This window comes from Mytilus trossulus, chromosome 10 (assembly GCF_036588685.1).
Source record: "Mytilus trossulus isolate FHL-02 chromosome 10, PNRI_Mtr1.1.1.hap1, whole genome shotgun sequence".
In the NCBI taxonomy this organism is placed as follows: domain Eukaryota; kingdom Metazoa; phylum Mollusca; class Bivalvia; order Mytilida; family Mytilidae; genus Mytilus; species Mytilus trossulus.
This window is the reverse complement of record NC_086382.1, coordinates 61,344,874-61,370,961: the sequence shown is the minus strand read 5'-3', so window position 1 is coordinate 61,370,961 and position 26,088 is coordinate 61,344,874. Positions and strand designations below refer to the sequence as shown.

The window sequence follows — 26,088 nt, the reverse complement described above, 5'->3', positions numbered from 1 at the left end:
TATTCGCGGGATTTACAAATTTTTTTTAAATTGAAAGTAGACGTGATGAGTAAACTGGAAATGGAGGAAATAAAATGCACAGAACATAGTATGATTACGTTTGAAGTTTCTAAAACATATTAAAGTATTTAAGAATACTCAAACAACTTATACACCATTAATTATCTGCAGAGGAACACTGGCCACAGTCACTGCCACAAATAAAAAAAAAAACATGAGTGATGAACACAATGATGAAAAAAATAACTTGTTTAAACAAAAATAAATAAAAAAAAATCCCAAACGATATATATTTATAGTTTAATGTGACATCAAAATTTCTTTGAAAATGCAACTTTGCCAAGTGTAACGTTTTATGCTTTAAAATTGGGGGGGGGGGGGTCTCATTGGGGGGTTCCGGTCCCAGATCCTGCTTACTGTTTTGTCAGATTCTTGTATCCCGCTTACACAATGTACTTAAGCAATTCACATTTTTTTGCCATTTCGCGGGTCCCGCTGGACCTCATTTCCAGTTTTTACGACACAATTATTTGACACCTGTCATGCTTACAAAAAAATAGGCAATCCTGCGTCACGCTTAGACCCCAATGAGACCCACAATGATTTTTTAGAAAGAGGTGGAAATAAAAGATATTAAAGACAACAACACCCATCAATTACCGCATGGTGATTAATTTATTGTGGTCGACATGTTTCGCCAACAAGCGTGGCGTCTTCAGGACAATATTATACATGAAATCAAACAGTGAAGTACAAATTTTGCGGTTGTGCGGTTTGCATGAACAATAGAGGTTGTTATGACGACGTTATAGATATAAATAGAAAGTGAAAGTAAAATAAGAATCTAGTATAGTTAAAAGAGAAAGTTAGTCAATAAAGTTATTAACGATGTGATTATCTGCTATTCTTGCACGTCTGTGTAGTGGTCCTCATAGAAGTTTCTAGTGGTAATAATGTAGAAATGATGGAAGTAGCTCATAAAATGTCAGTTCATTTCCAAATTGGACAACACCCCATTGGCCATCCCGTACCAATATTCAACTGGCTTCGCTCCCAGGGAGGTACTGCTTCCATTGAGTTAGTAAAAGGTGAAGTGTATGATCGCCGCAACTTTGGGAATTGTAAATCTTGGTAAATGTGTTTATAAAAATTAACTTCGCTAATAAAATGTCCGTGGATGAAGCTTTTCTTTATAAATATGGTTTGTGGTTTATGTGGTTCATCTGGGTTCTGGTTCCTTCCTTTTTTCTCTAAGTAAAATGCCTGGTATTCCGAATTACTTTGACTTTGTGTACTTATGTATGGTATGTAAATCTTCAGTGATGGACTTTCTCTCCTTATTTTTCTCCGTATCTGGTAATTTTCGGGAACGGATCGAGAACTTTTTAAATGGTCCGGTATTTCGTTCATGTTGTGTGGTTGTTAGGTACAACGCTAGTTTGGCATAGGTGGATCCTCTCGGATGCAGGGGTTGAAATAGTATTAAAGTATGGAAAATCCTATGCTTGTTTCCAAGCTTGTTTCCAAGCAACTGCTCTGTTTTAATGATGTTTTCCTGTATTTTTCACACTATTTCCACCTCCATTATGAAAATCTGCCCACTATCCAATATGGCCGAACTAACCGTGAAGAGCCCTACTGGCGACATTTTTTTTCTTGATCTATTGTTTTTCTCTTTTGAACTGTACTTATATGAGGTAGGAATAACCTATGAAAGGGGACGAAGATTTTTGTTTTCTTTATTGATATTTCTACTGTAATAGGGGACTTCGTCAAAGCTAAATCTCACGCATTTGCTTCATAAGAAATTGGGAGTGCTGAAAGTGCATTTGGTTGCTTCCTTTATTAATTATAGTACTGTAGATACTTAGCCAGCTGTAAGCCTTTGAGATAGTGAAGTACTTCTTCGGCTCATTGAACTAAATAAAGTGCTGCCTTGCAACACAGGGATCCAGTCCTAGTAGTACTAGAGATAATGTTATTTTTTCAAAAGAATCATGCTCTCTGGTTACTTTTGGCTTCTTAATAAAAAAAAAAACCAATGTTGTATGCTGACTCATACTGTTGAGGTGGGGGAAGTTTGACAATATTGCTTCCTTTTGAAAGTGTAGTACAAAATCCTGATAAATTCTTAGTTAGACATAAGTATCTGAGCTAGGGAAGTTAGCTCAGTCAGAGCCCTGCTTTGTAACACAGATGTCCCAAGATCAAGTCCCAGTGGAGACAATGCTCAAATAAAAAACATTGAGGGAAATCGTATGAGACATTTTTGTGGTACACCTTGGTCGATTTGATAATCCGAAGTAATCTGCAGAGGTTTGCCAATTGTCATTTTGATGTATCAGATACAAATTTATGGGATGAAAATCCTGAAAAAAAATAAACCAGACTGTTTGTTTCATTGGCTCTCATACGGCATCTTCTTTCATGTATATCTATATGTAGTTTTGTTGTTGCCACATTCTTCTGCTTCTTCCTGGTAAAAATCCTATATTCAAATTTTGAATGAAACACACAAAACCAACTTCATGATCTTTGCATATTTTTCTAGCAACACAGAAAATCTAACTTGGTTATATTAAAATTAAAATGTTGACAATAATAATCAAAACTATGTGCATCATGTTTTTTTCCCTTTTTTTTTTTATTAATTTACAGCTAAACGACAACCACTCACTGAAATATCACGGTCCTGACTTGAGACAGGCACTTACAGAATGTATTATCAATTTTATATATTTTTCAGAACAACTTTGCTATTTGAAGACTGGAACTAAAGCTGGACCTAACTATGGAGTTAGTTTCTATGTGTGTCCTCTATCATGTGGATTTTTCAAACAAGCACAGTATGTATCAAATAGAAATTTACACAATTCATGGTACAGTCAATAATTAAGGATTTATTTAAATGTCAACCAGACCATGTCAGACAGTATGTTTGCTTATGTAGTGACTCAATTTCATTTTTACATTTGCATAGAACATCTGGGATACATTTTATTTTTAGAATAATGATGTGGTAAATTATGGTCCAGATACAGATTTTAAATTATCTCACTACATTTTGAGACAATATATAATGGTACCACATAGGCATGACAAATATCATGAATATTGCAAATGATAAATTAAGTTTATTTATATTATCACAGTAAATTATTTCCAATTCCTTTCAGAATTTCTTCCACAAAGTGTCCTCAGCATCCAGATGAGATTGTAGATTTACAGGCAATATTTTTTGGCAAGAGTTCTGGTGAGAAAAGGTATATTGGACATTTAAACATTTATGGGGTACTTTGTAGATATAGGAAGATGTGGTGCGAGTGCCAATGAGACAACTCTCCATCCAAATAACAATTTATAAAAGTAAACCATTATAGGTCAATGTACGGCCTTTAACAAGGAGCCTTTGCTCACACTGAACAACAAGCTATAATGGGCCCCAAAATTACTAGTGTAAAACTATTCAAACAGGAAAACCAACGTTCTAATCTATGTAAAAAAACTAGAAATGAGAAACACATATATATTACATAAACAAACGACAACTGCTGTACATCAGATTCCTGACTTAGGACGAGTTTGGTATATATATATATGAATACATAAAAATTCCAGACAAATTAAAAATTTGAGGACATTTTATTTTTTCAGAAACAGAGTGTTAATATTTTTTGGGCATAAAACAAAAAATAATCTACAGGAGTAGATAGTATTTAAAACCACATTATTGAAATCAAATATTGTCAGGAAATAGAAATAGTTGTTTCTTTTTCACAATTTCACAGATAGTGTCAAATTTGATAGATTCTGATGAGTGACATCTAGTTAAATTATCCCTGTCCCTTAATTGGCCACATTTGCAAAAGCTTTTTACCTTGGAGTATCAATAAGCCTATTAGTTTTTTAAATATATCTTTTAAGAAAAGGATAGATTTTTATTAGAGCACGTACATTTTCTGAAATGATAAAGTTCAATGTTTCTTTAATGTATTATGTGTATCAAAGGTAAAAGTCCAAGATGACACTCAAATAAATTACCAGGTGAATGCCTTCTCTGCCTTAAGATATTTTAAGCTTTGAAATAAAAATAGGAATTTAGTTACAGATTGAGTGTCACACAGAATGTTAAATGTCTCTTATCTAGTAACCCTGATACATTTTAATGTGCTATAGTGTTTCAGTTGTAAGAATAGTTTCTAACCTTTTATGTATATATTTTAAGGAGATACCACAGGTGTCATGGAAGAATTGCTGGACAGTCTTGGTGTGGCCATAACTCGGAGAAAAAGGTAAATTATAAATGTTAAAATCAAGTCTTGACATATTTTTCCTATTTATTATTATATCAAATATTTATATTACTAGTACATGTATTACCAAAGAGCCAGTACCTTTGTAGATTTTCTTATATGTCGTGCTTTTTGAGAGTTTTTGCTTATTTAAACATGGGCAAGTTTTATATCAGTCAATTTTTAAAAACCTTTCTATCTAAATGCTCTGTGTTAAGATAATGCCTACCCATCTCCAATATTTATTGGGAGCTGTAGTTTCTGGGTCAAAGGACAATTTTTCTATTATATAAATCTTAATTTGTCAGATTAAGTTATTATTGTCATGATTGTTGAATTTCACTTTTCAGTCCTCAGTTAAGCCTTTGGGTGATCATAACCATCAGTCAACATCAGATATGCCACCTGCCCATCAGAAGCAGACAAAAACACCACCGAAACAAGATAACAGCAAAGAATCTCCTTCAGGTTCTTCAAAATCAGAGAAAGACAAAGCAAGAAGCCAATCAAATTCCAAAACAAAGTCACATGATACTGAGACAGATGATGATGATATTGTAGATGGCGTTGTAAACTTAAGCATTATTGATGACTCAGATGAAGCTGATCAGCACTCTTTTGAGAAACAGAAGAAATCAGCTCAAAAATATAAATCAAATACATCCAAAGAAGAAGAAGGAATGAACCAAGCTATGGCTAATTTAAGCACATATGATGAAGAAGAGTTGGAAGATAATCCTTCAGACAAAAGTTATGATTTAGGATCAAACTCTTCTGGTTCTTTACCAAGTCCTGGTTTAACTGGTGAAGATGGCAAAAAACTACCAAGAACTGATATTGCTGAGAAGTATAGCAAATATAAAATAAAAAAGAAATCATCATTAAGCCCAAGTCAACAAGATAAAGAGGGTTCCTGTGCTAATAATCATGAAAACAATGCAAAACATCAAAGTCCTAATTCAGATGTAAATTTGCCTCTTTCTGAAAGAATCAGACTAAAATCAAATGAAAGTATAAAGTCTTCTTTATCAAGTTGTTCCTCAACGTCTGAGGATGTTAACTCACCTGGAAGAAAGTCAGATGTTATTGATTTGATAAGTGACAGTGATGAGGATGAAAGTGAAAAGGAGACTGGGTTACTAGAGCAACCAAAAAGATATCAGCCTCCATCACAACAGCAGACAGCAAGTCCACAAAATCTGAAATCAGGATCAGAATCAATCATTAAAGATGCTGTTAAACAAGCACAAGATCAGAGAAGTCAAATGAAATCATCACTCACTCAACAGGTGACACAGAATATAGGTCAAGGACAGAAGCCACACACACAGTTCATAGCACCAAAACCAAGTGCACTGACCTCTGCAGATATGTACAACTTACAGCTAGATATTGATAGAAGAACTGACTTACAGAGACAGTTAGAAAGGTTAAAGGTAGGATATTATTTTAAGTGATATTACAAAAAAATATCATCAAGGTCAAGGAGTCAGCTATCAAAATGTAGTCAATACTTTACATCTGCATACCTACATTCATTGACATTTTATAAACAACTAACAATAGGGAAGTTAGAAAAAAGTAATTACAAGTGCATCTATTATGTCTATAGTCTTGTATGAAATATGAAAATAGGAAATTTGAATATGAACTTTGGTTTTGAATATATTTTTATTTTGAAATTTATTCTGCAAATGTGTACATTTATAGGAAAAATTATAAACTGTAATTTTGATATAAACAAAAATTCAGAATGTATTTTAAACTGTTTAGTCAATCTGATTATTTTCAGCATGTTGTTGCTACAGCTAAAATGTCAGCATTGCCAGATAAAGGGGAGAAACTCATCCGACAAGTAGAAGATGTTGATAGAGCACTCAAAACTGTCAGTAGGAAGATTGACAATACCATGCAAACCATGAGAAGTAATAAGACAGGCCAGGATACAGGAAGTAATAATAATCCTGCAGCAACTCAGGGTATATAATTATATATATATATAAAATACAATTAGAAACCTTGTGTAGAGGTTTTTGTAGAATAAGAATATCTTTTCATGATTAATGGCAGTACAAATACTCCATGGATGTTTCACTTAAGTAATCTAGATTCATATCTCAGTGTCCTTAAGGTGGTACCTAACACTTTAACTAAAATTAATTTGGCTCGTTTAATTTTCTTAAAATTTTGACAAAGTATTTACTTTGACCCTTTGACAAAAATATAAAAATTTCAAAAAATTTGAACCATCTGTTTAATCAGAAAAATTACACTGGTTATATAGCAGTTTGAAAAACACTTATTTTGATCATTGAGAAGCTTAATATTCCTTTATGAACACAAATTCATTAAAACGTTCTGCTGATTTTACAGAGTTATCTCCCTGTAGTGTTAGGTACCACCTTAATACTATTTTTGAAATGAGCTTATGTTTATCCTGAAAATAAATCAATCAGCAGATCTGTTTGACTTTTGTTTACAAATCAAAATGCATTATGGTGGAGGAACAGAAAATGAACATAGCTATAGATTTTTGTAAGATTTATAAACTGAAAGAAAAAAATCTGAAAAATAATTGATTTCACTGTTTCATTTATTTAAATATAATTAAAATAAACTTCTTGACAGTAAAACATGCACATTTGTTAAAGATGTATTTGAATGGTTATTAGATGATTTATAAATAATCTTTATATATCTTTTTTCTTCCAAAACCAGTCTATAGTTATTTCTTTCAAATTTATAATGTTTTTTGTGACTTATTTTGTTTGTAAATATCAGCATTGCTGATTGGTGTATTAATGTTCAAACTGAAGTTATAAAAATGTTCCAAAATATGAAAATTACAGAAACATATTTCTATGATGTTTTTCATTTCAAATATAGTAAGGATGGTAAGGAAAAACAATTTTGATTAATCTAATCTTAAAACTTTTGAACTGAAAAAATAATAATAGAAAGACATGAATACTTGTTTTGCTAAGTAAAAAGGTGCAATATCACATATATTTTTTACCAGTTGAGTTGTGATTCAGGCTCCTTGGAGCCTTCATTTTGTTGTTATTCTAAAAAGATATATATTGTATTAATAGGTATTCTCTTTTTTAAGGTGCAGTATCTACAAATAATACCCAACAACCTTCAGATTCATCTCAGTACCAAACTTACAAAATTGTTCAGCCAGGTATGTAACTTATACAGGCAACTTGAACCGTGAAAAGGTATAAATGATAATTGTCTTGAGTGAAAGATTTCTAGTATACTTGTTATAAAATTGAGAAAGGAGAATTGGAGATTGGGAATGTGTCAAAGAGACAACAACCTGACCATAGAACAGACAACATTTGCGCAAAAGGTTACCAACAGGTCTTCATATGTTTGTTTTATAGTTGATTTAAAAAGCAATAGGTTCAAACTTATACAACAGAGCTAAAATGAGATGTAAGAAAGTAATCATCCTTCATGTTCAGAAGTTTTGAACCATTTTGATATTTGTTTTTAGCTAAACTTTGATGTTAATTTAGGAATTTGATGTTGAAAGAAAATCTTTAATAGGCTATGGAAAAATTATCCACAAATGTTAAAAACTGCAGGCCATAAAGAGCTTGGCATTATATTATTTTTTATTTTAAAGACTTTTGTTTTTGTGTTTTGCTTTCTTTGTGTCATTTTGTCATACATTCTTTTATCAATTTTAGTTTTTGTCATTTTTATTCCTTTAATTTATGTAGATGGAAAGACGTCTGTTGTAAAGATACCAATGACTAGTGGGTCAACACAACCTACATCCAATCACCAAGCCCACAATCCACAAGGGTTAAAACAAACCAGTATACTAGCCCACACACAGACTATACCACCACACATAATGCAGCAGTTATATGCAGGTAAATTATTACTTTATATATAAACTTACAAAATGTATCATATATGTAATTGTTCTTTATTTTGTGTGGAAAATTGAAGTTAAAATTTTGACATCTTTAAATGTAAAGTTTTTAAAATAAAACAATTATTATTCAGTTTCAACAGCATTTTAATGAGATCAATAGTGTAATAAACAAATGATTTTCAATGATTATCACATGGTGGAAAAGATTGGAATTTTAACCAAGATACCAAAGACTCAAAATTCAAAGCACTTTAAAAATCCTTGACAAAGTATGTTATGAGCTTGGATTGGTAAATTCTGTTTAAAAATCATGGACAATTTGATTTCAATCTCGGTATGTGTAGGACATTTTGATCTGCTGACACAAAATCTTGTTAAGGGGGTTCGCGGGTCTAAATCATTTATATAGGATTTCTCTATATTTTTCTATAAATAACCTTTATCTTATAGTTAATAGAAAAATAAAATAAAAAAGTGGGGTCACCGTTCATTTGCGCTCACAATCTGCCTTCGAAAGAAGTATACATTTTTGTAAAAGTGGGTTTTTTCTGTTGAAGTAATAGGAGAAATAAAGTTAATATTGAAATAAAAAAAGAAATTTATTACAGAAATCGATCAAATTGTACAATAATTTAGTTTAAGTACAGCTTGTATAGAAATTATATTAAAAAATATAGGTCACCGATGAATTAAAAAAGATATTTCAAGTTTAAAGCCAAAAAATGGCATTTTTTCATCAAAGGGAGATAATTTGGAACTTTTTCAATGATGAATACGTTTTAAAAGTCATCTGGGGCCAACACGAATTGATTGTTTTGAATGATTTTTGTACCATATGATAAAGTTACAACTACAAAAGGTAACAAATAAAATTTCTAATGAAAAACAAATGTTTATTTTTTTTCTGAAATTTGTATACCCTCAAGCCTCCTTAATAGGAGATATTTTTTAAATCTTGAATCATGCTTTAATATGCATTGAATGTTGATATCTGTAAAGGAAACCCTAATAACTAATATAAAAGTTTTTTTTTTTTTAAAGCAAATCCACAAGCCATGCAGTTGTATGGAGGCAGAATGACAAACCAGAGAATGAGAGAAGTCACCAGTATAACAGCTGAGGCTATAGAAAAACTTCATAAGTAAAGACTAATCCTTCTTAGTAATGGGGATTTTTAAAAGTTGAAAATATATATTCCCTTATAGTACAATAGAGAAATAGATCTGTTGAAAACATGTGTAAATGTTTTAATTAAATTCTGATTTAGAATGCATAACAACCAAATAAATCTATGTGTAAAGTTATTGTCATACCCATCTCCTTTTAGGGTGGACTTCTGATACTAAATTATGCATCAGGAAACACTAGATAATTCTTTTATATGATTTTTTTCAAAATACCAGGGACTTTCTATCCCAGAAATAGATATCTAATCTGTATTTGGCAAATTTGCATTTTTTGACTTTTCAACTTTGTTCTTTATTTGCACTTTTGACTTTTTAGATTTTAGCGTCACTTATGAGTCTTTTGTCAAAATGTGTGTATGGTATACAAAATTATAAGCATGGTAAGTTTTTTTAATCCTTTTAAAAAATATTGATGTTTATTGCTTTTTGGAAGTAATCTATTTACTCTATATACAAGTGTGTATAATTTTAGACAAATAAAAACTTGTCCTGATGACACCTATGAATTAGAAGATCCAGAAGGATTGAAAGTTCCCTTAATGTTGCATCAAAGACAGGCTATAGCATGGCTGGTGTGGAGGGAAAGACAACAACCAGCTGGAGGGATTCTAGGTAATGTCATATCTACTTTATTATGTAACCTTTTGCAATAGATTTAATATGTTATAATCCCTCTTATAGACTGTAATACAGTGCATTTTGCTTTATCTGTCTGTCAGTCAGTCAACTGACAATGTGACGGAAAATATAATGTTTTGATTTTTTTGAAATGGTACACCAATAATTGACTTTGAAAATTTAATCAAAACTTAGATGGTGTCAATGAAACAGAAATGAAACAGAAAAACAGTGAGAGTCATTTTCTTGTTAGTTTGAGTTATTACAAGGGAACATCATGATATTTGGTAAAACAATTCTTGGGTAAAATGAAAAGAAAGGATTGTTTGTTGAGAGGTCAATTGTAATGAATAATTTAAAGAAATTTAATATCTTCTATGTAGGACAGATAATTCTATGTGTTTAACCAATTTAAAAAAACGTCCACTGTCCTGAATTATGGGCATAGGGCTACTGGTTTTTGGCACAGACTGCCTTGCATACTTGTTTTGGTTTCTATCATTTTAAAAATAAGTCTAGAACTCTTAAGATTTATCTACATGTAAATGACTACCATGTGACTATTAAAGATTCATGAAAATAATGTCATCTCAGTTTGTGTTGTTACACACAGTAGAAGTAAATTACATGGTTTTGACCGCACTATGTTTTTTGTTGATAGCTGATGACATGGGTTTAGGTAAAACCCTGACTATGATCTCACTGATAATGAAACAAAAACAACTGAAGGAAAATGGTACAGATGAAGATAAACAGACTTGGTTAAGTAGAGACAAACAGTTAGAAAAATGTAAGTAAACATAAAAGATATGGTTACAAAATGTATGAAAACATAATAAAATTGTAAATAAAAAACAGGAGGTTATAAATTTCCCTGCCAAAAGGAACCTTGTCAATGGTTTTACTGTTTTACTATTTGGTAAGTATGAATTCAAAACGATTGAAACCTCTTTTTTTGTTTGTTTTATAGTGAGCAAAAATTTGGTTAAATCAAGAGCTACTCTGGTGATCTGTCCAGCATCTTTGATCCATCAATGGAAAACAGAGATAGAAAGAAGAGTTAAAGGAAGTAGACTGAAAGTGATGCTGTATCATGGACCTGACAGAGAGTCAGATATACTAAGGTAGAGTTATGTTCCCCTGAATGAAAAGGGGAGATTATCTGCCAGCTGATCAATGCAAGTGTGTACTAAGTGCTTAAAGTTAATTGCTAGTTAAACCATGAATTCTTTATTGGTTATTACAATTGTTTAAGATGCATAAAAATAATACGAAAAAACATGTTTAACTTATCCAGAAATCAATGGGCAATTCTATAGAGTTATCAACTGGCTGTTTCTGTTTTGGCCCAGTTATAGATTCGAGGTTAGCTGAATTGGACCTGAGACTTGAAGAGTCTAGGGCCAATACAGCTGAATGAGAGTCTATAGCAGGACCAATACAGAAACAGCCAGTTGATAACACTTTTTTCAAATGATTTTAAATCGTTAATTAATTAAGCAACATACCTTTAAGTCGAAGAAGATACAAAAATTCTTATCTGAACCTTTCTTTTCGCATTCACAATGGATTTTTTGTCAACATTGTCAGATGTAATTTCTGAATAATCGTCCATGTACTTAATCTTATAATATTACAAATCATTTTATCTACCAAATATTAAGTAGCAGGTATGAATAAATCAGACAGTTTAACTATTTTGCTCTAGAATTGTCTGCTTTCTGATGATCAATCCAAAGTTAACTGTCAAGTTAGCTTAGGCATTAGAAAATTGAAACCAGAAGTAAATGTTCTGTATTAGCCCATTGACCAATATTGTTTTTTCCTTATTGGTCCTAATATTGGCAGTCAGAAAAAAAATATTAACTCTGTATTAATATCGACAGGATAATATCACCAGAATTGCACATGCTGGTTTATCCATATTAGGGCTGATTTGCTCATATTATTTAATAATTTAATATATCTAACAGGATATTTTATTTGGTCATACAAAATTATTTTGATTGATCAGTTAGGCATTATAATCAGTAAACTGCTTATCTGTTAGTGCCACTTATTAAATACAGTTCTATTTGTTTAATGTACCATAGGTATGGTTCAATAATTTAATCCTAAATTGAAACTATAAAATTTGAGTACTTAAAAATAATTAACCTTAAATTACTAACTTCTTGATGAATGGCTTAACAACTGTTTTACTTTATGAAAGAAATGTAAAATGACCATTACCCCATTTAAAAGCTATCAAACATATATGTTTTTGTATTGCTTATAAAACAAGTGTAGATAATTTAGCATCTCAATCTTATAGATTAGCTGACAATGATGTAGTGCTGACAACCTATAACCTGGTTGCTAAGGAGGTTGGGGCATCAGATATTAATGCTGAGGATCCTGCTAAGGATGAAGATCCAGATGAAGAGGATAAAAAAGATGAGGTTATAAATTAAATACTAATCTGTACAATAATTTAAAAATTTGACATCTGTACAATAATTTAAATTTTTTACATATATATAATTATTTAAATTGTAAGTTATAATAATTTGTTTAATGCCCAGTCTGCATCAGGCAATTGGTGTCTGTCTTGCATACTGTGGATTACATTTTTTTGTTGAAACATTAAGCACCTATCTGTTAGGATAAGATTAACAATTGAAGACTATAACCATGATAACAGGCAAGGAAACACTTTCATAATATGCCAGCTGTCGATATTATTATAAGACCAAAACAATTAGAATATTTAGACTAGCCCAAATTATTGATATATTTGTTAGATGAATTGGCGAAACTAAAGTATTGATATATTCAGATTAATTTGCAATACTTCAACAAGAAAGGAAAATATTCAAATAGAAACTTGAAATAATACTCATATGAGAAAAAACATGCCACATCTTTCAAATGATTGTTTTCTTATAGCTTTCTGCAGTGAAACACAAATCAGACTCTAAGATGTTACGCATTGCCTGGGATAGAATTGTATTAGACGAGGCACATAACATTAAAAATCATAAAAGTTTGACAGCAGTAGCAGTGTGTAGATTAAGAGCTGGTTTCCGGTGGGCACTGACTGGTACCCCTATACAGAATAAACTTCTAGATATATTTTCTTTATTGAGGTATTTGCATGTTAAAAAAATACTATTTCTAAACTTCATTTGTCATGTGAAGTTAAGGAGCACTTAAAAAGGTCTTAAAATATCACTTTTAGTGAAACATACATTGCATTGAAATTCAATAGCTTACAAATAGACCGTATTTTTATTTGGAGATTTGCAACACTTGACCAAAGAATTTATATGACACTTTAAGTATTGACTTCATACAACAATCACTTTTCTTTTGTGGTATCAGATATTTTCTCTAAAAAAATCTAATTTTCTGGGGTCATCTCTGATGTCCAGTAATGGCTGACAAATAGCAACATGGTGTAAAGATTTTTTTGTGTAGGCTAAATGTGATATCTTCCAAATTCATCTGATAAAAGCCAGATTTTGGTTTTATAGGTGTTTAACTTGAAGTTAAAAAAAACCATTATGACAAAACTATATAATGTTTTGAGTTTTTTTCAGAGTAAATAATTTTAATCTTTCAGATTTTTAAGATGCTCCCCATTTGATGAATACAAGTTATGGAAGAAACAGGTTGAGAGAGGTATGTTCAAAGGGTTTGTTTTGTAGAAGGTATAAATGTACAGCTTATTTCATTTTGGTTGTGCATGACTATTTTAAACATATTGAATATATTGATTAATATTTTATATAATTTGTGCATGAAAAAAGATTTGTAAATGTGCGAAATGAACTTTCATGATTGTTGAGAAAAGGCAATGGAGGTAGCTAGAAAAACACATAATGACAAAAAAAAATGGAGGATTTTAAATGTTTTTTCATTCATCTTGCAGCAATGTAGTTGATTTAATTATGTATCTTACATGTAAGTGATTTAACAAATTATGGCTAACATGTCATCAGTTCATGTCAGTTAGATGATTATTTTAAGGCCTTTTCACCAAGGACAAGGTCCAGTTTGTTTGAATTGATTAGCAATTTTCAATGTAAAGTTTTCTGTTTAATTTAGTTTGATAGGACCTACTTGAGAAAGATCAAAGATATTTTGTAAGAAGTTGCATCATATCAGTCTGGTGACTATTTCAAAGGCCATGACCCTTTAGCTAGGTCATGGTCCAGTGACTAGATTAATTAACAGTGTTGCTGTTTTATGCTAGTAGGCAAGACATTTTTATGTGTCAACAGTTTAATTTAATTTCAAATTATTATAACTTGAAACTGTTAGTGGGGTCTTCAGTAATGACCATGAACATATACTTAAAAAGTCAAAGGGTCAATGGTCAATTATAACCTTGCCCTTTGACCTTAAACTTTTTTCAATTTATTCAATAGGGCAGACTCTGAATACTTAAGAGACTTTTTTAACAGCATCCTTTTACAATTATATTTCTTGTTATTTATTATTTCAGACAACAGTGGTCATAGTCGTCTGAATGTATTAGTGAAATGTTTATTACTTAGAAGAACTAAGAACCAAGTTGACAAGGCTGGAAAACCATTGGTAATTTTTACAAATGAGTTTATTATTTATAGGTCAAGTGTTGTATTTTTCTCATGTTTTTTAAATGGATTCAATAAGAACTAATTTCTTACTATTCTCATTTTATGTTTTCAGTAAGTTGCATTGGTTTATAATTGCTTCTTTTAAAAAGTTAAAATATCAAGTCATTAAATTCTGTAGCAATTCTTTTCAATGTAATTATTTGAATAATAAATTCCAGTGTATTTTTTAGGGTTGGCAAAAACCCGGGTTTTATGAGTATTGCCCAGCCCAGTGGGAAATACTGGGAAAACCCGGGTTTTACTGGGTTTTAATGGGTAATACATTGTACTGGGCAATACTGGGTAATATAAAATACAAGCCTGAATCTTAAAGATGATTCAGTGATCAAACTCAAATGGAATACATTTAAGACTATTATAAACACATTTTGATTTATGAATAAGTTTACTTGTTTTAGAGTCTGATAATACAAGTGTATTCATTTGAAAAGGAACCATTCTAGCAACTATGAGACAAGAATAAAACATGTAGACAATGGAAAAGGTCTTTCTCAATAATTCTCTTAAAAGTTTATTAAATCACCCTCACGTCTAGATATATATGTCAAAACTGTTAACATAAATTCTAAAAATTCTTTTTTCAAATGTTTATATATCTTTAATTAAGAATTAACAAGAAATTGTAAGAAAAATTACTTTTGCATAATTTATATACATGTATATCACTAATTAATAAATAATTATTCAGATCAAGACATAGTAATGTTTATATAACAATATTCAGCCTTTTCATTTCTATAAGTATTAATGACTTGACCCTGTAGGGTGTTTATTTAGCAATGTGATTGCATAGAATTTAAATTTATAATTCATATAAATACTGCTATAAAATGCATTTTTTTAAAGTTTGGATTATTGAAACAATACATGGAAATTAACAAGTTATCCTAAAATGTTCAAATTTTATATTCTGCCTACATAGGAGTAGTGGAGAAAAGAATGAAATTGAATTTTCAATCTTCTAGAAATGACTGTCAATGGTTATCTGTATAAAATGTATATATTTAGCTATAATACAATGAAACGACACCAAGTCTTTACTATTTTGTGTTGAAATAAGCTTAAAAAATCATATTGCCCAGTATTACCCAGTATTAGTCATTTCTGGGAGTATTGCCCAACCCGGGAAAACCAGGTAATACTTTGCCAACCCTGGTATTTTTATGCCCAATTAATGGGCATTATATATTCTGGTCTGTGTGTCTGTCTGTCCTGCTCCAGGTTTAAGTGTTTGGTCAAGGTAGTTTTTGATGAAGTTGATGTCCAATCAACTTGAAACTTAGTAGACATATTCCCTATGATATGATCTTTCTAATTTTAAGGCCAAATTAGAGATTTTATCCCATTTTCACGGTCCACTGAACTTGGAAAATGATAGAGTGGATGGGGCATCTGTGTACTTGGGACACATTTTTGTTTCAAATGTTATATAATCTATATCTTAAGCAGCACTTTAAGTTAAGCTCTATCAAAAACTTTACAAATATCATTTAATTGTGACAATGCAGTCACTCTTAAGAATAATATATTTGTTTTGAACTCCTTTTAATGGAAAACACATTGCTTTAGCAAATCATTGTATTGTTTGTTCACTGTTGAAAATGTTTAAATCTTTTTTATTGTCCCCTATCAAAGAAAATGTGTTTCTTTTTTGTAGGTAGCTTTACCAACAAAGACTATAAAGGAATATGAAATAAAGTTATCTGAAAATGAGAGAAAAGTGTATGAAAAGATATTTGCGCAATCAAAGTAGGTGGATCTTAAAATAGAATTTAACAATGCAGTTTATGGTAAAATTAATCAAGTATGGATTATGAATATATCATCCAGTCAAATGCTTATTTTGATTCCATTTATACCCCATCAAAAAGTAGAGTAATCAGTTTTGTTTGGAAATTTGGACAGCTGGTTAACTAAGAATTCCTATAATAATGGGACACGAAAAAATGAAGGGCTTATTAAATTAATGATTAATAAACAAGTTTGTGTATCTGAATTTTTTGTTTTTTGTGCTAGTCAATAGTGTTATCTTGGAATTATATATTTTTTTCTTGTAGGGATGTTATGAGAGATTATTTGAAACGACATGGAGAAAAGGATATTGACACTTCAAGTCAGTCTACAACATCAAATGTAAACCCATTCCAAGACAAATCACCTTCAAAGGTTGCAGGTCAAGGGTCACAGATGACAGGAGGTGGTCTGGCCCTCAACACACAACAGAGACCTGGAGGTCAAATGATCTTGGTTATGTTGTTACGGTTACGACAATGTTGTTGTCATTTAAGTTTAATGAAAGATGTAAGTATGAGGAATACAGAAGGCAAACTTGTCCTTCTATTACATATAAGAGGGGCCTCTGTGGTCTTAGTAGTTACTACTGTAATCACTTGCCAGTCAACACTGAGATTGTGTGTTCAAACCCTCTTCATGTGGTGGCACTCAACTTCAATCTAAATTGACTAGGATTGTCAGTTTTCCTTTCAACATGAACATGTTCAAAGGTAGTGGTCTTCTCTAGCTTCCTCCACCAATAAAAACTGGCCACCACAAAACACCCCATAAGTGGCATTTAAAGTGGTGATAAAACATCAACAATCAATCACTCTATAATAGAGTTTCATACAGTAGAAAAAATTAAATGACATGTATAATAGAAAAACAAGGATATGGGATATCCCTCCATAACACAAAATCAGTACATGCAAAACCCACAAAAGCAAAGAAACAGCACTTTTATTGCTATTATTCATCTGTAAGTCACTACGAGACCTTCCACTTAGAGCCAAATGTCCATCTTGATATTCAACATTATTACACAAACAATGTGAAATGAATTATAAATCAGTAGAAAGAAATTTTACATATTGAACTTATTTTACAAACACAGATTTTCACAACATTAACCGTCATTAATCTAGATTGTAACACTGTGTCTCTGTATAGTCACAATTCTCCCAAGAAGAATGATTAACTAAATTTAACATACAGCATTTCTCATATTATTGGTTGTTTCAAAAAGGCCATGCAGGTCCTTCAGATCTCATCTATGCATTGGTGTCGAACAGTTGATATTTTACCAGAAGTAGGATGGCGTTCCTCATGTTCCTTGTACCATGATGTTTTAATTGAACAGCTATTTCAGGAAAAAGATTCAAATGAATGAGCTATATTTTCAAAAAATGATAGGGGAATGTTTAGTTTCTTAATTATTCAATATATCATAGGTATAAAAGGTTTTGTTTTTGTTTTTTTCATTAAAACTTTTAATGAATTATTTTTGCAGGCACTAGAAGATGAAATAGCTGAGGATGAAGGCTTAGAGTTAGATATTGTAGAGCAGATGAGAGGAATGGGTCTGGAGGAAGAGGGAACCAAAGAACCTTCTCTTACCAAATCTAATGCCTGCTTTGAAAAGGACTCTCTCAGTACAAAGGTACAAGTGTTTGATATTACATATACCATATTTTATGTTTAATTGCTTGATTGATTAAAATGTTTACATTGAAGACAGCTAGAATTTTATATTAATGTTATATTTGTGATAGTGTGTTCAATTTGTAAGTACTGTAAATGCAAAAAATTATGACATGCAATTATAATTGTGGTTGTTGAACAATCGACACAAAGACAAGTTTAATTATTGTTAATCAGGAATAGCTGCATGCAAAAAAAACCTATCAAAATATAAAGTTTAAGTTTTTAATTTCGTGACACATATCTCGTTGCAATAAAATGAACCATTGCAAACATTTCTAAATAAACAGTAATGTGATTATTGGGCTCAAACCCAACATACATACAAATCTTGAAATAACCAAAAGATATTGATTTCCAAAAGTTTGCACAATGATTTAATTCATTTGAATATTTCAGATTTTATTGTACATTCATTTTAAACTATTTTCACTGCACCTGTTGGTGTAGCAGTTGAATATAAAAGAAGAAGATGTGGTATGAATGCCATTGAATAATTGCTTTAAATATAATAACTTTCAGGTGGAGGCAGTTATGAAGAAATTGAGAGAAATAAGGGATTCTTCAGAAAAGAGCAGAAGGCAGAAAAGGTAGTTTGATTATAAAGGATTTTCAAGACTTTTCAAAGTAAAATGTAAAAAAGAGATTTTAAAAGTAAAATATAAATAAAAGATTTTAAAAGTCGAATGTAAATATTTAAAAGTATTTTTTTATTTTTAGCATTTTTACTAAAATTGTAAAATTTTTTAGAGGACCAACTGGCTAAATGTCATACCATGTCCATTTAAGATTAAAGTCTTTGTTTCAAATCAGTAGAATAATGAATATTCATAGAAATAACGATCCAATATTTCAGGTTTTAATTTAAAATTACAGTTTGTTTTCATTTATAGACTTGTGAATGTATGATAGTGTATTTTATAAACGTAATGTTTCAGCGTAATTGTGTCACAGTGGACTAAGATGTTGGATATAATAGCTGTCCATCTAGATAGAATGGGTGTTAAGTACAGTGTCATCCAGGGCAACATCCCCCCTAAAAAGAGAAATGAATTTGTGGAAGATTTTAACACCAATCCCAAAGGATCTGAAGTAATGTTGGTGTCCCTGAGAGCTGGTGGTGTTGGTCTAAATCTGATTGGAGGAAACCATCTCTTCTTGCTAGATCAACATTGGTAGGTTTTATACCACATTTATCAAAGTGATAGGGTTAGCGCAATAAAAACAGGTTTAATCCACCATTTTCTGCATTTGAAAATGCCTGTACCAAGTCAGGAATATAACAGTTCTTGTCCATTCGTTTTTGATGCGTTTTTTTATTTGATTTTGCCATGTGATTATGGACTTTCCGAATTGATTTTCCTCTAAGTTCAGTATTTTTGTGATTTTACTTTTTATTTGTGTGCACAGGAAGTATATTGCGTGTTGTATTAAATTTATCAATCAATTTGCTTTTTTGGACCATTTGTTTACATGTTAAATTATAGATCAGTAACATAGATATAAGAAGGTGTGGTATGAATGCCAATGAGACAACTCTCCATTTAGTCACAATTTATAAAAGTAAACCATTAAAGGTCAACAGTCTTCAACACGGATCCTTGGCTCACACCATACAGCAAGCTATAAAGGGCCCCAAAAATGACTGGTGTAAAACCATTCAAATTGGAAAACCAACAGTCTAATCTAAATAAAAAATGAGAAACTACATCAACAAATTTCAGATTCCTGACTTAGAACAGGTGGAAACAATTGCAGCGTGTTTAATAGGAACCAACCTTCACCCTTATGACATGTATAAAATAAAATTGAGAATGGAAATGGGGAATGTGTCAAAGAGACAACAACCCGACCATAGAAAAGACAACAGCAGAAGGTCACCAACAGGTCTTTAATGTAGCGAGAAATTCCCCCACCTGGAGATGTCCTTCAGCTGGTCCCTAAATTGAAGTTTGAATTCACATAATACATCTGTTATGAGATTCTCAAGGATAGTTAATTGACATTTGAAAATCTGAATATGGTATTCCTACTTAAATTTCACTAATTGTCTCATCATTAAATATCCTCAAATGTAATACATTGCATCTATAATCTATATTGGTTTTTAACTCAGTCCAAATTATGCCACCATTGTTATCATAATACTTCATACTATATATTTATACTAACAAAATAGTTGAAATGTGAAAAGGTTGTCTGTAGTTGTAAATGCCTTTCCCTTTATTATGGGCCGGCACTAAGCCAGTCCATTATACGATATCTTTTTGAGATTATTACATGAGTTTCTGCAGATCTGTATTTTCATTTTCTACGGTATATGGGAATAAAAGATTTTAGATAATTAAAAGAAATGCTTTTTTTATTATTATTTTTTTTATAAGAAGATACCAAATATTTATAACAAATGTATGGTATCGGCTTAGTGCCGGCCCATAATAAAGGGAAAGGCATTTACAACTACAGACAACCTTTTCACATTTCAACTATTTTGTTAGTTGTTAATTGTTTTATTATGCACTGAATTCATGACCTATTTTGGGGGATTTCCCAAACCAGGTTATTTTTAGAAATGTAAACAGGGTACAAGTTCTTACAACAACTTATCTTAGGAACATGGGAAATGTTTTATAGTTTGTTATTCCTTTTTTGCAGGAACCCAGCATTAGAAGATCAAGCTTGTGACAGAATATATAGAGTAGGGCAGACCAGAGATGTCATGATACACAGGTAAAGAATAGACAGAGACCATTAGTTCAAAGAAGGGGGTTCTATAAATTTTCAATTGGGACAGTTTTTAATACATAACTTTGAAATTAAAATACTTAGTAGATATATTTATACTGAATCCACATTTTTAGCTCACCTGGCCCAAAGAGCCAAGTGAGCTTTTCTCATCACTTGGCGTCCCGTGTCAACCTGCGTTAACTTTTACAAAGATCTTCTCCTCCGAAACTACTGGGCCAAATTTAACCAAACTTGGCCACAATCATCATTGGGGTATCTAGTTTAAAAAAAACCAAGATGGCTGCCATGGCTAAAAATAGAACATAGGGGTAAAATGGCTTATAACTCAAAAACCAAAGAATAAAGAGCAAATCTGACAAAAAATTGTTTATGAGGTCAAGATCTATCTGCCCTGAAATTTTCAGATGAATCGGACATTCCATTGTCTGCCCCTGAATTGGTAATTTAAAGGAATTTTTTCTTTTTTTGGTCATTATCTTGAATATTATTATAGATAGAGATAAACTGTAAACAGCAATAATTTTCAGCAAAGTAAGATTTACAAATAAGTAAACATGACCAAAATGGTCAGTTGACCTCTTTAGGAGTTATTGCCTTTTATAGTCAATTTTTAACCATTTTTCGTAAATCTTAGTAATCTTTTAGAAAAATCTTCTCCCCTGAAACTATTGGGCCAAATTAAACCAAACGTGGGCATAACCATCATTGGGGTATCTAGTTTAAAAAATGTGTCCAGTAACCTGGCCAACAAACCAAGATGGCAGCCATGGCTAAAAATAGAATATGGGGGGTAAAATGCAGTTTTTGGCTTATTTCTCAAAAACCAAAGCATAAAGAGCAAATTAGACAGGAAGTAAACTTGTTGATCAGGTCAATATCTATCTGCCCTGAAATTTTCAGATGAATCGGATAACTGGTTGTTAGGTTGCTGCCCCTGAATTGGTAATTTTAGGGAAATTTTGCTGTTTTTTGTTATTATCTTGAATATTATTATAGATAGAGATAAACTGTAAACAGCAATAATGTACAGCAAAGTCAGACGTAAAAATAAGTCAGCATGACCAAAATGTTCAATTGAGCCCCTAAGAAGTTATTGCCCTTCATAGTCAATTTTTAACAATTTTCAAATAAGGAGTAGGTCCAGTAAGACCCCTTTTTGGCCCCAAAATATAGCAGTTTTACAAAATTGTTAAAATTTAAACTTTTAGTTATTTATTGAACAGTAGAATGCTTCTGCTACACAAATATGTGCAGTTTTTGATAATACAATGTACATATATTGGGAACTAGCACCATTAAGTCGTGCTAAATTACTGAAATATTCACAATTCTAGCATTTTAGTTAAATGTTAGACGGTTTCCGTGTAAAACAAAAGTTGCCGCATTCGTGTTCATCCTTAATATTGCAATGTAAGTTGTATTTGATGATAATACATAACATATATAAAGGTTGAGGATGAACACGGATGTGGCCACTTTCATTTTTGACAAAAACCATATGAAAAGTGACATGTTTCGGCATATGTGGTAGATTTTTCATATTTGAGCTTGAATCGGATCGTTTTTAATGACTGAATAAGTTGAAATCTTTCACATAAACTAATTGAATCAAATGAAATAGACACGTAAGTGCTTAAAAAGTGGTCAAAATCTTTCGTCAGATGAACCTGAAATTTGAGGCCAAAATCGGTCCTTACCGGACCCGCTCCTTTGTAGATTCTCACTAACATTTTCCACAGAAACTACTGTTATAGATAGAGATAATTGTAATCAGCAAGAATGTTTAGTAAAGTAAGATCTACAAACACATCACCATCATCAAAACACAATTTTGTCATGAATCCATCTGTGTCCTTTGTTTAAAATTCACATAGACCAAGGTGAGCGACACAGGCTCTTTAGAGCCTCTAGTTTTAAACACAAATCACTTAATTTCATAAGCACTCATTAAAAAAAGATTTAAATAAACAATAACTTCATTCTTACCCTAATGAATAGTGTGAGCTATTGGCACCATTAATATCATTTATTGTTAATTACCATTTACTGCAACATAGATTCAAATGGGGATGGCATCATTTTAATTGTTTTTAATTATTAAAAAACCAATGGATTTCATCCCCACAGATTAACCATTGAAATTCATATTTGCTGCTCTTTTTAGCTCACCTGGCCCGAAGGGCCAAGTGAGCTTTTCCCATCACTTGGCGTCCGTCGTCCGTCGTCGTCCGTCGGCGTCCGTCGTCGTCCGTCGTCGTTAACTTTTACAAAAATCTTCTCCTCTGAAACTACTGGGCCAAATCAAACCAAACTTGGCCACAATCATCATTGGGGTATCTAGTTTATAAAATGTGTGGCGTGACCCGGTCAACCAACCAAGATGGCCGCCACGGCTAAAAATAGAACATAGGGGTAAAATGCAGTTTTTGGCTTATAACTCAAAAACCAAAGCATTTTGAGGAAATCTGACATGGGATAAAAATGTTTATCAGGTCAAGAACTATCTGCCCTGAAATTTTCAGATGAATCGGTCAATCGGTTGTTGGGTTGCTGCCCCTGAATTGGTAATTTTGAGGAAATTTGCTGTTTTTGGTTATTATCTTGAATATTATTATAGATAGAGATAAATTGTAAACAGCAATAATGTTCAGCAAAGTAAGATCTACAAATAAGTCAACATGACCAAAATGGTCAGTTGACCCCTTTAGGAGTTATTGCCCTTTATAGTCAATCTTTAACCATTTTTCATAAATCTAAGTAATCTTTTACAAAATCTCCACTGAAACTACTAGGCCACAATCATCTTTGGGGTATCTAGTTTGAAAAATGTGTCCGATGACCTGGCCATTCAACCAAGATGGCCGCCACGGCTAAAAATAGAACATAGGGGTAAAATGCAGTTTTTTGCTTATAACTATGAAACCAAAGCATCTAGAGCAAATCTGACAAGAAGTTAAATTGTTAATCAAGTCAATATCTATCTGCCCTGAATTTTTCAGATGAATTGGACAACTGGTTGTTGGGTTGCTGCCCTCCAATTGGTAATTTTTAAAGAAATTTTGCCGTTTTTGGTTATCTTGAATACTATTATAGATAGCAATAAACTGTAAACAGCAATAATGTTCAGCAAAGTAAGATCTACAAATAAGTCAACATGACCTAAATGGTCAATTGACCCCTTAAGGAGTAATTGCCCTTTATAGTCAATTTTTAACAATTTTCATTAATTTGGTAAATTTATGTAAATTTTTACCAAATATAGTTCTCTGTTACTAATGGGCAAAGTTCATGATAGATATAATTTGTAAGAAGCAAAATCGTTCAGTAAAGTAAGAACTTCAAACACATCACCATCACCAAAATACAATTTTGTCATGAATCCATTTGTGTCCTTTGTTTAATATGCACATAGACCAAGGTGAGCGACACAGGCTCTTTAGAGCCTCTAGTTTCTTTTTACCAGAATACCTTCTGTTCATGCCTTAGATTAAAATTGAGATTTACAAGGCAAAAGATGCACAAAATAAAATTAACATTAAATAACAGAAATGAATTGAAATTTTTAATCTATCCACAAGCTACAAATATCTTCCATGTTAATTTTATTTTGACAGATTTCTGTGTAAAGATACAGTGGAAGAAAAAATTGTTCAACTTCAAGATAGTAAGAAAAAAATTGCTGATAATGTATTGACAGGGTAAGTTATTATCATTTGTGAGGCCTTGGTGGCAGAATGCTATTATTTACTACTGTAATCACTAGTCAGTCAACACTGAAATTGTGAGTTTCGAACCCCACTTGTGTAGCTACACTAAACTCCAATCTTAATTGACTAGGATTGTCAGTTTTCATAACAAAGGTCATGGTTTTCTGTAGCCACTATAGATTACTTCACCAATGAAAACTGGTTGCCATGAAATAGCCCAAAAGCAGTGATTAAAAGTGTCAGTGAAAAACACAAAAAATCAAATATTATCATTTGTGACCAGCCAAGTTGATAGAATATCACACACATTGGTCTGCAGTATTTATTTTGTGACATATTAGTTTTAAGTCTGTGATCCTCATGAGAACAATCAATGGATTTCAGTTAAAATATAGAAGCATTCAGGTATAGTCTTTGTAAGAGGTCAATTTGAGGATAAATCAACCTTAAGGAGGCTATAGGGTATAAACATTTCAGAAAAAAATTAAACATTTGTTTTTCATTACAAATTTTATTTATTACCTTTTGTAGTTGTTTCTTTATCATATGGTACAAAAATCATTCAAAACAATAAATTCGTTTTGGCCTCAGATGACTTTTAAAATGTATACATCATTGAAAAAGTTCCAAATTATCTCCTTTTGGTGGAAAAATGCCATTTTTGGGCTTTAAAATTGAAATATCTTTTTTAACTCATCGGTGACCTGTATTTTTTAATATAATTTCCATATAAGCTGTACTTAAACTAAATTATTGTAAAATATGAGCGAGTTCTGTAATAAATTTCCTTTTTTTATTTCGATATTACCTTTATTTCTCCTATTACTTCAACAGAAAAAAAACACCTTTACAAAAATGTATGCTTCTTTCGAAGGCAGATTGTGAGCGCAAATGAACGGTGACCCCACTTTTTTATTTCATTTTTCTATTAACTATAAGATAAAGTTCATTTATAGAAAAATATAGAGAAATCCTATATAAATGATTTAGACCCGCGAACCCCCTTAAAGAAGTATATCGACTGAAATCTAAGTCAAAGGTCTATAATAATCTATTTAGTTTTATATATTGATATATTCTCAAACAAAGTTGCAATTGTCATATTAATACTGTTAATTTGCAGGAAAAAGAGAAAACATTCTTTCATTAGATAGTATGATTTCTAGTTTTTTAAAGAATATGGAAAAAAACTCTGTTATATCACTTTCTATGTACCATTTTCAGTCTACTTTTGAAAATATGGTTGACCATGTAACTTTTTCTGAACTAATCAAATTAGAATATAGAAAATAATAATATACTGTTATATTATTTTATTTTTTTAGATCAAAGGCAACAAGTTCCAAACTGACATTACAGGATCTAAGGATGATATTTGGTGTATAGTAAACTATATGGACATACATGTACATGCATTTTAATTGCTTTATTTATTTAATAGTAGCTATATAACAATTTTAGAACTTTTAGATCTCTTGTGTTTTTTATATGTCATTTATTTGATAAAGACATATTTGTATTGGT

The 26,088-nt window shown here is 31.4% G+C and overlaps 1 protein-coding gene across 1 annotated transcript; it reads left to right on the top strand.

Annotated features, from left to right (window-relative positions):
• Nucleotides 1-26,088, top strand: LOC134688320 (transcription termination factor 2-like). The gene is made up of 24 exons (XM_063548906.1): nucleotides 1-88; nucleotides 2,747-2,846; nucleotides 3,177-3,263; nucleotides 4,226-4,292; nucleotides 4,643-5,728; nucleotides 6,085-6,271; nucleotides 7,402-7,476; nucleotides 8,024-8,179; nucleotides 9,226-9,325; nucleotides 9,844-9,983; nucleotides 10,651-10,779; nucleotides 10,960-11,113; nucleotides 12,304-12,430; nucleotides 12,918-13,117; nucleotides 13,594-13,652; nucleotides 14,479-14,570; nucleotides 16,290-16,381; nucleotides 16,690-16,933; nucleotides 17,919-18,068; nucleotides 18,632-18,699; nucleotides 19,048-19,284; nucleotides 20,765-20,839; nucleotides 24,472-24,555; nucleotides 25,890-26,088. Exons 1-24 carry the CDS (start codon nucleotides 46-48, stop codon nucleotides 25,948-25,950), a joined length of 3,813 nt encoding a protein of 1,270 aa, XP_063404976.1. The 5' UTR covers nucleotides 1-45; the 3' UTR covers nucleotides 25,951-26,088.

Bases quoted from the DNA above. Each gene is read 5' to 3' on its own strand.
- LOC134688320 (XM_063548906.1), top strand. From the start codon at position 46: ATGAGTAAACTGGAAATGGAGGAAATAAAATGCACAGAACATA. The intron at 11,114-12,303 runs GTAGAGTTATGT...TCAATCTTATAG, and splicing joins AGAGAGTCAGATATACTAAG to ATTAGCTGACAATGATGTAG. The intron at 14,571-16,289 runs GTAATTTTTACA...TCTTTTTTGTAG, and splicing joins ACAAGGCTGGAAAACCATTG to GTAGCTTTACCAACAAAGAC.